At 42.1% G+C, this 13,675-nt stretch overlaps 1 protein-coding gene across 3 annotated transcripts in view; it reads left to right on the forward strand.

Moving 5' to 3' along the window:
• Positions 1–10,152: 10,152 nt before the first annotated feature.
• The window catches only part of N4bp2l2 (NEDD4 binding protein 2 like 2), a 68,426-nt gene continuing 64,903 nt past the window's right edge, over positions 10,153–13,675 (forward strand). For 2 of the 3 annotated variants that reach the window (XM_076923834.1, XM_076923835.1), the window contains exons 1-2: positions 10,153–10,302; positions 11,887–13,121. In XM_076923834.1, coding sequence (XP_076779949.1) covers positions 11,887–13,121 — 1,235 coding nt within the window. In that variant the 5' untranslated portion in view covers positions 10,153–10,302. Of the gene's footprint in view, positions 10,303–11,886; positions 13,122–13,675 lie in introns of those variants that run through there. The other variant, XM_076923836.1, reaches the window with a different exon arrangement.

Here is a 13,675-nt window from a genome sequence, read left to right on the forward strand (position 1 = left end):
TCCTCCTCTCCGCTTCAAAATGGCGCCAAGAGCAGCTCCGCGGCTGCTCCAATCGAACCGCGGCGGACGGCGCCCGGGGGGCAGGCAGAGCGCCGCGTGGGTTCTCAGCGCCCCCTGCCGGCCAGACGGCGCCTCACTCACGCGCGCACGCGCTCCTTAGCCCGCGCTCCGGGCCCCGCCCCTCCCCACCCGGCGGCGCGCACGCGCAGGCTCCGCCCTGCTCGCGCGCCCGCCTCTGTCTCCTTGGCAGCAGAGTGACGGGCAGCTGTCAGTGCGGTTCTCAGCATTGACTCAGCCTCCCAGGCTTTGGCGGGAAATCTGTAGATTGCTGGAAGCCGCTGGCTTGGGTTTTTGGTTTTTGTTTTTTTTTTTTTTTCCCTTTCCTTTTTTGGACAAGGTCTCACTTTGCCGCCCTAGCTGGCCTGGAGCTCACGGTGTACACCAGGCTCCCCTTGATCTCACTACGTAGACCAGGCTGCCCTCCAGTTCAGAGATCTGCCTGCCTCTGCCTCAGTACTAGCATGTGCCCTACGCCCAGGTGTTTTTTTTTTTTTTTTTTTTTTTAATTTCTGAAAAAAAAATGTGTATTATTTTATTTGAGAATAGGCTCTCTCTGGAATTCAGAGATCTACCTGCCTCTGCCTCTCTGCCTCAACCCCCCCCCCCCCAAGTGCTGGAATTAAAGGTGTACTCACTTATGTGATGTTTTAAACACTATGGTGCAGCATAGATTATGTGCTGTGGAAATTTAAGAGTATGAATGTCTACTTGGCCTCTTACTTACTAGTTGGTAGGCCTAGGGATCCAGTGTTCGTCTCACTGCTCAACAACTCCCCTTAATGGGGCAAGAAGTAATTGGAAGACCACAAGGATGTCATCTAGAAAATGAGGTTTGTCCTCCCTTGCCACTTCTGCCCTCACTGCTGCAGCCGTGGGCTGGGTGGGCTAGGATGGAGGTTTCTCTTCACCCCCAGGTCCCTGCCAAAGCTGACAAGTCTTGGTCACCTTTTGCTCTTTGATGCTGTCCATCCTTGCAGTGAGCAGGAGCTCCCTGCTATGATGCCTCTGGCACTAGGATGGTTTCAGAGTGTTTGTTTCAACAATGAACAAACGAGGTGAATCAGGAGCTAATGATAGGATATTTGAAACAAGAGATAGGCAATGCAGGGTTATAAGCCACAGTTTTTGTGCTAGGGAAGAAGAGCCATAAATCCTAGCAGACCAAGCACCTTCAGACACTCGCACCTACCTATTCATTTCCTCTCTCAGCCAGGTTCCTGAGACAACTTCACCAGCCACTTATTTGATAGCCAGTACTACAGGCCTCTACCCATTTTATGCATCCACTGCATAGCCTTAGGAACTTTCCTATACAACGTCAATGTCAATGTTCCCAGCAAGGACAGAATAGGAGATCTACATAGGAGAAAAAAAACAAACAAAACAAAACAAAAACAAAACTCTCACTCTCTGCCTCTGGCTTCTTAGCCAGGCGTGGTGCCACACACTTTTAATCTCAGCACTTGGGAGGCAGAGACAAGCAGATCTCTGTTAAGTTTGAGGTCAGCCTGGTCTACAGAGTGAGTTCCAGGACACCCAAGGCTACACAGTGTAACCCTGTCTCAAAAACAAAACAAAATAGAGAGAAGGAAAGAAAGAAAGAAAGAGAGAAAGAAAGAAAGAGAGAGAGAGAGAGAGAGAGAGAGAGAGAGAGAGAGAGAGAGAAAACAAGCTTCCAGCTCTTTGTTGTTATTTTCTTTCCCTCTCAATTCTGAAACCCCTAAAAATACAAGTAAGTTTCTTAGGAGCAGCAGAATGACGGCAAGAATACAGGAGCTACTCACTGCCGCGTCCCCAACTGTTTAATGTAATACCATAGGCGCTTAGCACAGAATGAGTGCTCAATACATAGTTCTATTGGGGGTGCAGCCTTGACATTTTAGAGTCATCAGTCATTTGTTGGGATATTGCCAGTTTTACCATGCATGCATTAATCAATTTTCATCACTGTGCCAAAATACTTAAGAAGAAAGAGCAGACTGTTTTGGTTCATGGGTTCAGAGGTTTCCATCTATGGTTAGCTGGCTGTTTTCTTTCCAAGCCTGGGTGAGGCAGACCATCATGGTAAAGTTCATCACCTCCTGGCAACCAGAAAGCAGCCTAAGAGAATATCTCTTGAACACTTACACTTCCAGGACCTGGGCCCTGTGGCCTAATTCCTCTTAGGACAGTTCTCCTCCTAGTCTCCACCAGTTCCCAATAATGCCATTTTATGAGTCCAGGCTGGAAGTCAGAAGGACAGTATCAGATCCCCTGGAATTGGAACTCCAGGCAGCTGTGAGCTGGGAACCAAGCCTGGGTCCTCTACAAGAGCAATAAATGCTGTTAACCTCTCAGCTGCCTCTCCAGCCCAACAAAAGTAGTCTTTATATTTGAGGATTTCAAAATTACCAACATGAATTCCTCAGGATAAAATAATTGGATGGGATATAATCTCAAATAATTGGGAATTAGAACCATTCCAAAACTCAGTTGTATTTTCTTTTTTTTTTTTTTTCTTTTTTTTTTTTTTTTTTTTTTGGTTTTTCAAGACAGGGTTTCTCTGTATAGCCCTGGCTGTCCTGGAACTCACTCTGTAGACCAGGCTGTCCTCGAACTCAGAAATCTGCCTGCCTCTGCCTCCCAAGTGCTGGGATTAAAGGCGTGCGCCACCACCGCCCGGCTCAGTTGTATTTTCTAATCCTGGAAGAAGGAGTGATGTTAAAAAAAAAATGCTGGTCTTATATAGACATAGTTACAACTTTCTTTGGTCAGGAAAAGCACACATCCAGTCCCCATCTGTCCTTCGTTTACTGCCACGGTAAATTAGTTTTTGTGCATACAACGACACCAATTATCGTATTCAGCTACAGCTCGGGGACTGACAGGTGTCTCCCTGAGCTAATACTACAGTGTCAGCCAGGCTGTGGTTCTTTCTGGAAGGTTGTGAAGGAGGAGATGCTAGATAGATGCCTTTCCTGCCCTGTGGAGGTTGATTTTGTTTCTTGGTTCTTGCCTCTCCTCCTCCGTCTTCAGTCAATACCACAGCATCTCTATAGGCTCCCTCCCTCCACCCTTCTCATCCACATTTCAGTCACTATGATCACTCAGCGCTCAGGTCGGTAATCCAGAATAATTTGCCTCATTTAAAATCAGCTGATTAGCGAACTTTATTCAATCTTAAACCTTAATGTCCCCTTACCTATTAAAAGGTTCTACATGAATATCCTTGGGAGACATTGTTCTGCCAGCCACATCACTCCTATCTTGGTTATGGAGCTATTTCTCATAGGGTCCAAAATTAAGGTTAAGGAGATTAGGAAGTTGGAATCTATCAGAATTACAAATAGCTAATCTGAAGAATCCTAAATTGACGTACAGCACTTTGAATGCAGCCCATACATGCTACAAACGGTTTCCCAACAGCAGCAGCAAAACATTTACTAAACATCACAGAGCAGGCTTGGCAGCTTATTCGGAAATGAGGAAATAGTAACCTAACTGTAAAGGCAAGTCCCAAAAGCCACACAAATGACCCCTGACAGTCGGCAACAGGATTAAGCTTCCCAGAAGACTACGCAAGGATGCCACATTTTTTTATCTTTCATCCAGGAGAAGTGGGTCTGAATTTCAGGGAGTGGGAGAATGCCAAAACTAATCTGGAAACATCTACAGATTGTGTGTACTTTTTCAGCCCATAATAGAAAAATTATAGCAAAGCAGGGGTGACGCATGCCTTTAACCCCAGCACTTGGTCGGTCGAGGCAGGCAGAGCTCTGTGAGTTCAAGACCAGCCTGCTCGACAGATGAGTTCCAGGGGACATCCAAAGCTGTTACACAGACAAACTCTGTCTTGAAAAACAAACAAACAAACAAACAAAGAAAACAAAAGAAAGGAAAGAAAAGAAAAAGGGACAAGAAAAAAGTATAAAAATATATCTAAAGTTAAAGTACTCAAGAGTAGAGGCTGATCTAAAGAAAAACAAAAGCCAGGGCTGGGGAGTTGGCTCAGTGTTACTAGCACTTGGCGCTCTCACTGGGTTGCATTCCCAGGACCCACATGGTGGCTCACAACTATCAGTAACTCCAGTCCCAGGGGATCTGATGCCCTCTTGTAGCCTCCTTAAACACTGCATGCATGTGGTGCACAGATATACACACAGGCAAAGCACACAGTCAGCTTTTAATTGGGCTGGACAGATGGGTGAGAGCACTGGCTGCTCTAGCAGAGGTCCTGGGTTCAGTTCACAACACCACATGGTAGCTCACAACTGCCTCTGATTCCAGTTCCTGGGAATCTGATGCCCACTTCAGGCCACTGCAGACTCCTTCGTAGAATAAAAATAAATAACATAACACTTAAAACCAATAGGTTCTCCTGTCTCTATAGCCATTTATACTTTACTGATTTTCTTCAATGGTTTTGGAATATCTGAACTAACGTTGTTACTTCCCCATTTTCATTTACTGGTTTGATACTATAATCATAACTTCAGGTGATCCCTCTCATGGAAAGCACACACATCTCAAAGACAAGCAAGTGAGATGCAGAATTGTCTATAAAAAGAAGCTCAGTAGCTGGAAAGAGATGAAAGAAGATAATGTATGAAATTGTCAAATAAATTTTATTTTAAAGAGTTGTTTATTTTTATGTGTATAAGTGTTCACTTGCCCATATGTCCACACACCACATGTATACCTGGTGCCTTTAGAGGCCAGAAGAGGGCATTTGGAGCCCCTGGAAGTGCAGTTACAGATGGTTATGGTTCCACATGGGTGCTGGGAAACAATCCTGGATACTTTGCCAAAGCAGCCAGTACCCTTAACCACTGCACCATCCCTCCAGCTCCAAATAAAAGTTTAACACCAATTACTTCACCTAAAAGGAAATAAGAAAAGTGTTTCTTCTGATCCATGAGTAACCATGGCCCAAGAACATAGACTCAAGTTGCCTTAATATCTCCTTTGGTTTTGGATTTTGTTTTTTTTTTTAAGTTGGGGTGGGGGTGTTGTTGATTTTGGTGGGCAGGGGGGTTGGGTTGGGTTGGGTTTTGAGACAGGGTCTCACTATGTAGCCTTAGCTGGCTTGGAACTCACTATATAGACCAGGCTGGGGGCTCACTGAGATCTGCTTTCCTCCTCTACCTCTTGAGAACAGAAGTGGTTACAAGCAGTGTGTGTGTGTGTGTGTGTGTGTGTGTGTGTGAAATATGCAGGTGGGGGTGGGTGTCAGATGTCTTCCATTATTACTCCCCACACATTTTTCTAAGACAAGGTCTCTCAAGGAACTTAGCGCTCACTATTTTGGTCAGACTGACTGGCCAGTAAACCCACAGAATCTGCCTATCGTGACCTCCTAGTGCTGAAACATACTGCTACATCCAGATGCAAGAGATGGAATTCAGGTCACTTTACTCACTCAGCCATCTCTCCAGCCCAGAGTTTCATAGTTACAGAACCAAACCAAACCATACATACATAATAGCATCTCCTAAATAAATTGGTGGGAAATAGCAGGAAGGCAGGTCACTGTCGAGTGAGAAATCTCATGTCTCAGATGTTGTGTGATGAAACTCTTAGCTCTTTGTTTGGGGAAAGCTGATGGTTTGCTAAGTAGCTGTATTCCCAAGGTCTTAGTTGATCATTGAAAGGACATTAGGTCAGACATAGAGATGAGCATGAACGGCTACCAGGGGGACTAGAGATAGCCCAAGACAATGTTGGTCTATATTTGCAGCATTCCAAGTTTATAATATCACAAAGTAGTAATCAGCCATTCACCCTTTTTAGAATCTCTCTCTTTTAGAACAGGGTTTCACGTGGTAGTCCTACCTGGCTTAAAACTTGCTCTGTAGACCAGCCTGGATTTGAACTCATAGGGATCTGCCTGCCTCTGCCTCTTGAGTGCTGGGATTAAGGGAGGGGTGTCACTACACCCAGCCCCTTTTAGAATCTTTAATATAGCCATAGTTTTTTTTCTTTTTTTCTTTTTTTCTTTCTTTCTTTCTTTTTTCTTTCTTTCTTTCTTTCTTTTTTTTTTTTGTTTTTTTTTTTTTTGTTTTGTTTTGTTTTGTTTTTCAAGACAGGGTTTCTCTGTATAGCCCTGGCTGTCCTGGAACTCACTCTGTAAACCAGGCTGGCCTCTAACTCAGAAATTGGCCTCGAACTCAGAAATCTGCCTGCCTCTGCCTCCCAAGTGCTGGGATCAAAGGCGTGCGCCACCACCGCCTGGCAGTTTTTTTTTTTTTTTTTTTTCAAACTGGGAACTTCAGTTCACAATACAAATGTGTGTAGAGGCAGATGGGGTACAAGACAGCCAGCTGGCTAGCAGGGTGGTAGTGGTGCACACCTTTAATTCCAGCACTTGGGAGGCAGAGGCAGGCGGATTTCTGAGTTCGAGGCCAGCCTGGTCTACAGAGTGAATTCCAGGACAGCCAGAGATACATAGAGAAACCCTGTCTCGACAAACCAAAAAACCAAAAAAAAAAAAAAAAAAAAAAAAACCATAAATAAATAAATCAGGACAGCTCATAAGGTGATCATTACCAGAGGTAGACTGCTTGAATTCAAATTCTTCTGTCCCTTCTGCTTACTAGAATTGGATCTTGAACAATGTTCTTGGTTTATAAAATGAAGATGAGAATAGTATCAAATGAATCAAATATATGATACGTTTAGAATAGCTTTGGACACACTATATTTAAACACTATGGATTGAAAACCCATCATTCATGAATATAAATTACAGCAACTGAGTCTTGTGGAATATGCAGCAGTAGTTCTGAAAGTCTCAATAGTAGGTATACAAAATGACACATCAAACTGCCATATATTGTGAATGGTAAGTAATATGTTGTATTAGTCAGGGTTCACTAGAATCACAGAACTTATAGAATGAATCTCTGTATATGTATATATGTATACATATGTACATATGTATATGTATACACATATACATATACACATATCTATACACATATATGGAATTTACTGGAGTGACTTACAGGCTACAGTCCAGTTACTCCAACAATGGCTAGCTGTGAATGGAAAGTCCAAGAACCCAGTAAGTAGTTGCTTGTCCCACAAGGCTGGGTATCTCTGCGGGTCTTCAGGAAATGCTGGAATCCCAAAGAAGAAGGCTCCAATGCCAGTGAAGGAATGGACGTGCTAGCAAGGCAAGGACAAGCAGGCAAAGAACAAAGCTTCCTGCTTCCATGCTCTTATACAGACTTCCAGCAGAAAGTATGACCCATAACATATTAAAGGCAAGTCTTCCCACCTCGAGATCTGGATCAAAGGCGTGTGTCTTTTTATCTCAAAGGTCAGCACTAGGAGTGGATTCTCCCACTTCAAACCAAGAAGGAAATCTTTCACAGGTTTGCCCTCCATTTCAGGATTGTAGCTCATTCCAGATGGTCAAGCTGACAACCAAGAAGAGCCATCATATATGTGATCTCTGACAATTACACCAGACTCTTGTTTAAGCGGGATTTTATATTCTCAGGTTCTGGTGCTCTATAGTAACCATAAACTGAAGGAGGCAGTACATAGACTTTTATATGAAAATCAAGTATGTTTCAAGATGTCATTGGGTCTTGAAGACTTGGCTCAATGGTAGAAGGCTTAATTGCCATACTTGAGGTCCTAGGTTCAATTCTCAGGACTGAAGGTGGGCGGAAATCCAGTGAATGTTAAAGAAGCATGTCTCCACTGCTGTGGGATGATGGGATGTGGGAGGGTGCTAGGGGTAATGTGCTGAATAGACAATAGATTTGGTGTTGCATCCTAGAATATTCCACCAGATTCTTCACAATAGCAGGGTAGAAATCAGGATTGGAAAGAACCAGGGCAAGGGCACAGGTTGTCTTTACTTCATAATGTAAATGGGTTTTCTGTCTTTTGCACAATGCTCTTAAGAACAGCCTTTTTCTTCTTCACCCTCACCTCTTTACTCTGACCTTTCTTTAGCGCTCACAACTCTCCACAAGCGGCCACTGTCACCGTCTCCTCACTCAAGTACCTCTTTGCATTTTTTAAATAACACTTGACTTTTTAGAACTCTGCTTGAGGGGTTCTTTGGATCCTCTCATCTCTGGGGAGATATGTTGTGGTCTAGATATGTGTCCCTCCGATTCGTATTTGAAATGTGGCCACCAGCTGATAATATTAAGGGTGATAAACTCATGGTTGTAGAGCCCACATGGATGCATAGGGCCCGACTGGTGACCCGAGTTCAGTCCCCAGAAACCATGACAGGAACCTGGGTGAGGTGGCACACATCTGTAATCCTGGCCATCCTACTGCAAGGTGGACCACACAGACAGGAGACTCAGCCAGAAGTGTACAGGCCAGCCAGCCTAAAATACATAGTACAACAATATAGCAAGAGAGATCCTGCCTCAAAGCAAGGTGACAGAGAGAACCAACTCCTGAAAAGTTGTCCTTTGACCTTTATACAAGTGCCATGGAATATGAATACATACACACGTGTGTGCATGTGCGCGCACACACACACACACACACAATTTAGAAGGTGCTGTTTGCCCTGTCTGTCCATGTGAAGAGAAATGGCTAGAAGATTCAGTATATATAACCAAAGTGATGCCCTCACAAATCCATGGACTCATCTTGGACTTTCCAACCCCCAAAACTATGGGAATAAAATTTTAATACTTAAAAATGAAAGAAAGGCATTTTTAACAGTTTAAACAGTTTAAATGGATCAACACAAGAAATACATGCAATCTTTATCTTTGACATTTTATTCGGGCTGACAAGAGGGCTGGCTCAGTAGATAAAGGCACTTGCTGCTAAGCCTGGACAACCTGAATTCAATCCCCAGGACCCAAATATGTGACTGAATACTGGCTAGGAGTTATGGCAGTAGAAAACTGCCAGCCCAGCATGGCAAGGAAAAATGTGAGAGTAAAAGTATTTCTACTACTTAACCTTTCATTCTATCTCTAAGTCCAAACAAAACATATTATTAAAATGTAAGATATTACAATGATATGATAGCACCATGAATGTAAAAAAAAAAAAAAAGTTTTTTTCCCCTTAGGGTGGGCATGGAGGTGCAGGCCTGTAATCCAAGCAGGAGAATCAGAAATTCTAGGTGAAATCTCCTTGGCTTTTAGGGTCAGCCTGGGCTCCATGAGATCTGACTCTCTCCTGGCTTCCCTGTACACACATACACTCACTCAGGTAACACACTCACACACATAAAATAAAATAGTGGTTTTAAGTGTTTATTTTTATAAAATTGATGCATAACTTGAAGCTAAACACAAGGGAAAAAGTCTTGCAGTGAAAATTGTATTTCAAGAAGATCCTGCAAGAGGGACAGGTTGTGAGCCTTCTAAGTCATAATAATGTTATTAAATATTTTAATGTAAATATCCTACACTGTGACTTTTAGCTATTATACTTACAAATTAAAATACTATTGTGTTGGAGCCAAGAGTTATTCAAATATGATGAGATAGCCGATTTTCTTGTGGGGGCCAAATGAACAAGGGGTGGAGAGGACGACAGGCCAATAGTAATGGAAAAGAGAAAAAAAGATCCTTAACTCAAGCTAGTCATTATTTGATTGGTATTTATTTTTAATTTAATACATTGTTTTCCTATCTGGACGTAAGATACTTTATAATTTTTTTTTCTTTATGGGGTTCTGAGGTACAGGCACTCTATTCCTCCACATAAGTTCAGAAGCTTAAAATTGTACTTCATAGTGTTTCTTAGAAACCATAGCAACCAAATTCCGTTATACAAAATGTTTTCTCCTTTGAAGCCTAGGCTGATTCTTTTGTCTCCTAAAAAGCCTGAAAACTGTTCACTCACCACAGAGACTTGCGCATCCACCTGGGGGCGCCAAACACTCCTTTTTTTTTTTTTTTTTTTTTTTTTTTTTTAGTCGTGAAAGCCCCAGGCTGTCGCTGCCTTTATAAATGAAGTTGGTGTTTCTTTAAGTAACTTCCCCCCACTCCAGGGCGGGACCAAGACTGAGTCTACGTTTGTGGTCAAAATAGCGCAGACGTCATGCAAAGGACTCTGGAAGACTGAGTCTCGGTGCCGTGAGGTAAACTGGGATTGCAGAAAACGCCGGACTTTAATCCCCATAATGCCTGGCGTGAGCCCGCGGTGCTGCATGGGTAATCCAAGAGGTGGCGGCCATCTTGCGTATGGAACTGCTCCAGCGTCGCCTCTCTTTCCAGCTCCGTTTAGTAGCTACGTTTTGAACGGTCTTTCGCCTTCCCCGAGGTTCGTGTATTCGCGGAAGTTCTTTTTTTTTTGGGGGTGTTGTGGGAGGACTTGGGGAGGAAGGTGGGGGAAGGACACACAGAGCTGTGGCTTGAGGTGAGCGAGTGTCCCGGGGTAGGTAAGGGAGGTATTTCCGGCTTGGTCTGAGGTGAACGGCTGGAGTTTTCACTGGTGACTTGACACGACTCTCTCGCCTAATCGTGAGCGTGGAAGCCCCAAGAGAAACCTTTCAGCCTTCGCGGCCTCCCCAGATTCTGGGAGGATGTGGCTGCTGAGGTGGGGGCTGCTTCCGGGAAAATGGCTTTCCCCGCAGTTGGAGCGCCCTTCTCTAGTTCGTAGGGTTTGATTCCAAGAGTCGGCCGAATGAAGTTCTGACCAAAAGAGGGCTTTTGGTTTCTTATCAGTTCCAAAAAAAAAAAAATGTGACAAGAGAAGCGAAGTTGTGATTTTTTTTTAAAGACATAGTCTCTCTAAACCAGGCTGCTCTGGAACCCATTTGTGTAGCCCGCCCACACTGGACTGGAAATCTAATGATAGGATTACGGGTTTGAGCTACCAGGGCCCGTCAAGAGAAGTGTAATTTTAATTAATTTATTGATAAGGGCCTTCGGTAATGCTGACCGACCTTGAACTTTGTAGTCCAGGCTGGTCTTGAACTCCTCATCTTCCTTCCTCTATCTGCCAAACGCTAGTGTTATAGTCATAAACCACCCTGCCTGAAGAGTGTGGTTTTTTTTTTTTTTTTAAGTTAGAGAAACTACTAGAAAAGATGATTTGATTTTTAAAGTTTTCTGATTATTTTTTCCTAAGCATAATTTGTATCATCACTGAAACTCAAAACTTTTTTTTTTTTTCGAAATTATTTCACTCAATTGGGAACTGCTTTTACACTTTTTACACTACTTGGAAGGAAAAGGCCCACAAAGACTGCATGTTAGTTAATCTGGTATCTGGATGCTAAAGATGATTGAAGTTTGGAAATTGAAACGTATACTCCAAAAGACATGATGATTTTAAACAGCCATAGCCAATTTAGAAACAAATATCAGTTCTGTATCTATACATACATATATAAATATACACAATGTGGATTAAGGGTTCCAAATTTAGGTTCTTAAACTCTAGAATGGATTGTTTAAAGATAGGACTGGTAGCACAGGCTTGTAATCTCAGCAACTTAAAAGGATGGAAAGTTCAGGGCATCACTGAATTCTACAGAGTGAATTCAAGGCCACCCTTGTCAACTTAGTGAGACATTCTCACAACATGAAAAAAAGACATAGGTTATAACTCCTTGTGGAGTGCTTATTTAGCTTGCGTGAGATCGTAAGTTCATCCTCTGTACCTCCAAAAAAAACAAGAGACTTACATTTTTAGATGATACTAACTTCAGACTCCTCCCATAAATTATTATGACAATACTTAGAATAAGTGATTATAAAATTTACAGTTTGACTGTAGTTGGGAAGGTCTTACTATCAAATGCTTGTATCAAAAGTTCTTTTCTGAAATTCCTCTCATGAAAGCACGTTTGTTTATATTTTTAAAAAATGTGTCCTAATAATTGTATGCTTTACTCCTCAGATGTCTGACAGTGAAGTTGAAGCTAAGTTTTTGGGACCTGGAAAAGAACTAACAAGGGAACCATGCTCTAAAAAATTGAAATCAGCTGCAGGTGATGGTGTTTTCCCCCATCGAGGTGTTCCTGATGGTCACAGAATCCAAGAAAAAAACAGAAATAATAGGGTCCCTGTGGCCACCATTAACTTCAGAAGACGTGTTTGTCCTCAAGAAGACAAAGCCAGTACAGATGTGTTAAAGCCTTTGCACAAGGAGATGCCCGGGAATAAACTAGGTGGTACTGAATCCAGTGGTTCACAAGCTTTGCATGATGGAAAGCCTTCACCACTGGCCAGGGATGATGAAATCTATAGCACAAGTAAAGCATTCATAGGCCCCATTTACAAACCCCCAGAAAAAAAGAAATGCCGTGAAAGGAAGAGTGAGATGGATACTTTCAATAGTATAGATAGCAGAAGAAGACAAGAGGAAAAACAGAAATTTAACTCCAAAAAATTGGAGATAGACACGGAATTATCCCAGTTTTACAAAGAAATTGAAGAACTGGAAAATGAAAATGAAGCTTCCCAAGGCAGTTGTAAGGAACCAGAACCTCCCCAGGAACAAATTATTCCTTATGACCCGGCCTGTAATGCCTTAAAATCTGAGGAAGAAAATAAGGATCTGAGTAATGTTTTTCAGTCACATTGTGGTTATCAAGAGTACTTGGAGGATGAACCAGACTACCCCTGTGATGAACAGTTGATACCTACATTTTGTGAAACTTCATTTCCTTCCTTCAGACCTGAATGGCAGTCAGTACATCCTTTTGTCATACCCCATGATCCTCTTCCCAGTTTTAATTATTTTAATATTCAAAGATTTGGTGCCCCACTACATCCACCACCAGATGTTTTCCATACGCAAGATGACTCTCAGATGCAGAATGGGTGTTATGTAGATAGTTATCAGGATAGCTGGAGCTGTTTGACTTTTGATCAGAATGATGAGTATGCTAACTATGATGTGACTAGCAATAATGTTCATCCCTTTAGAAATGGCTACAGTGTACAAGGTGAAAGTGTGAATAATGGTTTCTGTGAAATCAGAGAGTGCTGGCAAGATCCTTCCATTGACAAGCATAATGAAACAGACAAGTTTGTGAACCAGTGGTTTCAAGAGGAGAAGTTAAATAAATTGCAGAAATTACTTATTCTTTTGCGAGGCCTCCCTGGTTCTGGAAAAACAACATTGTCTCGGTAAGTAAAATATCCTGAGTAAATATTGATTAATGCTTAAAAATAAATGAGTTATCAGTAATAAATGCTTTTGGATTTCTAGTAAATCTTTTATATGCTATATTTGGGAGTGACATCCTTCTAGAAATACTTTAAGAGATGTATAATAATGGGGAAGGGAGAATTTGTAGATATTTAGTTTGTCTTAAGGGCTTTAAAAATAAGCTACAGTTAAAACAGCAACAAAAGCAATGCTACTTAGCTAGCCTTTATAACTTCAAAAAAAGCTGGACTCTGTACTAGACACTCTGGGCTGTGGTACTTTTTCACTTTATGCTGTTGAGCAAGTTTGTGTTTTGCTGTCTTTAATAGGGGAATAAGAAATATTTATTTTCTTAAAATTTGAATAAAGATAACCTAAAGGAAATGAATATTGAGTGTATTAAGCATTATGTCATGTTCATACCTGATTAGGAGATATATATATGTGTGTGTGTATGTATATGTGTATATATACATATATATCTTCATTCTGTGCGTATGGGTGTTTTGTTTCAGTGTGCAAAAAAAAAAAA

Source organism: Arvicanthis niloticus, chromosome 24 (genome assembly GCF_011762505.2).
Source record: "Arvicanthis niloticus isolate mArvNil1 chromosome 24, mArvNil1.pat.X, whole genome shotgun sequence".
Taxonomy (NCBI): domain Eukaryota; kingdom Metazoa; phylum Chordata; class Mammalia; order Rodentia; family Muridae; genus Arvicanthis; species Arvicanthis niloticus.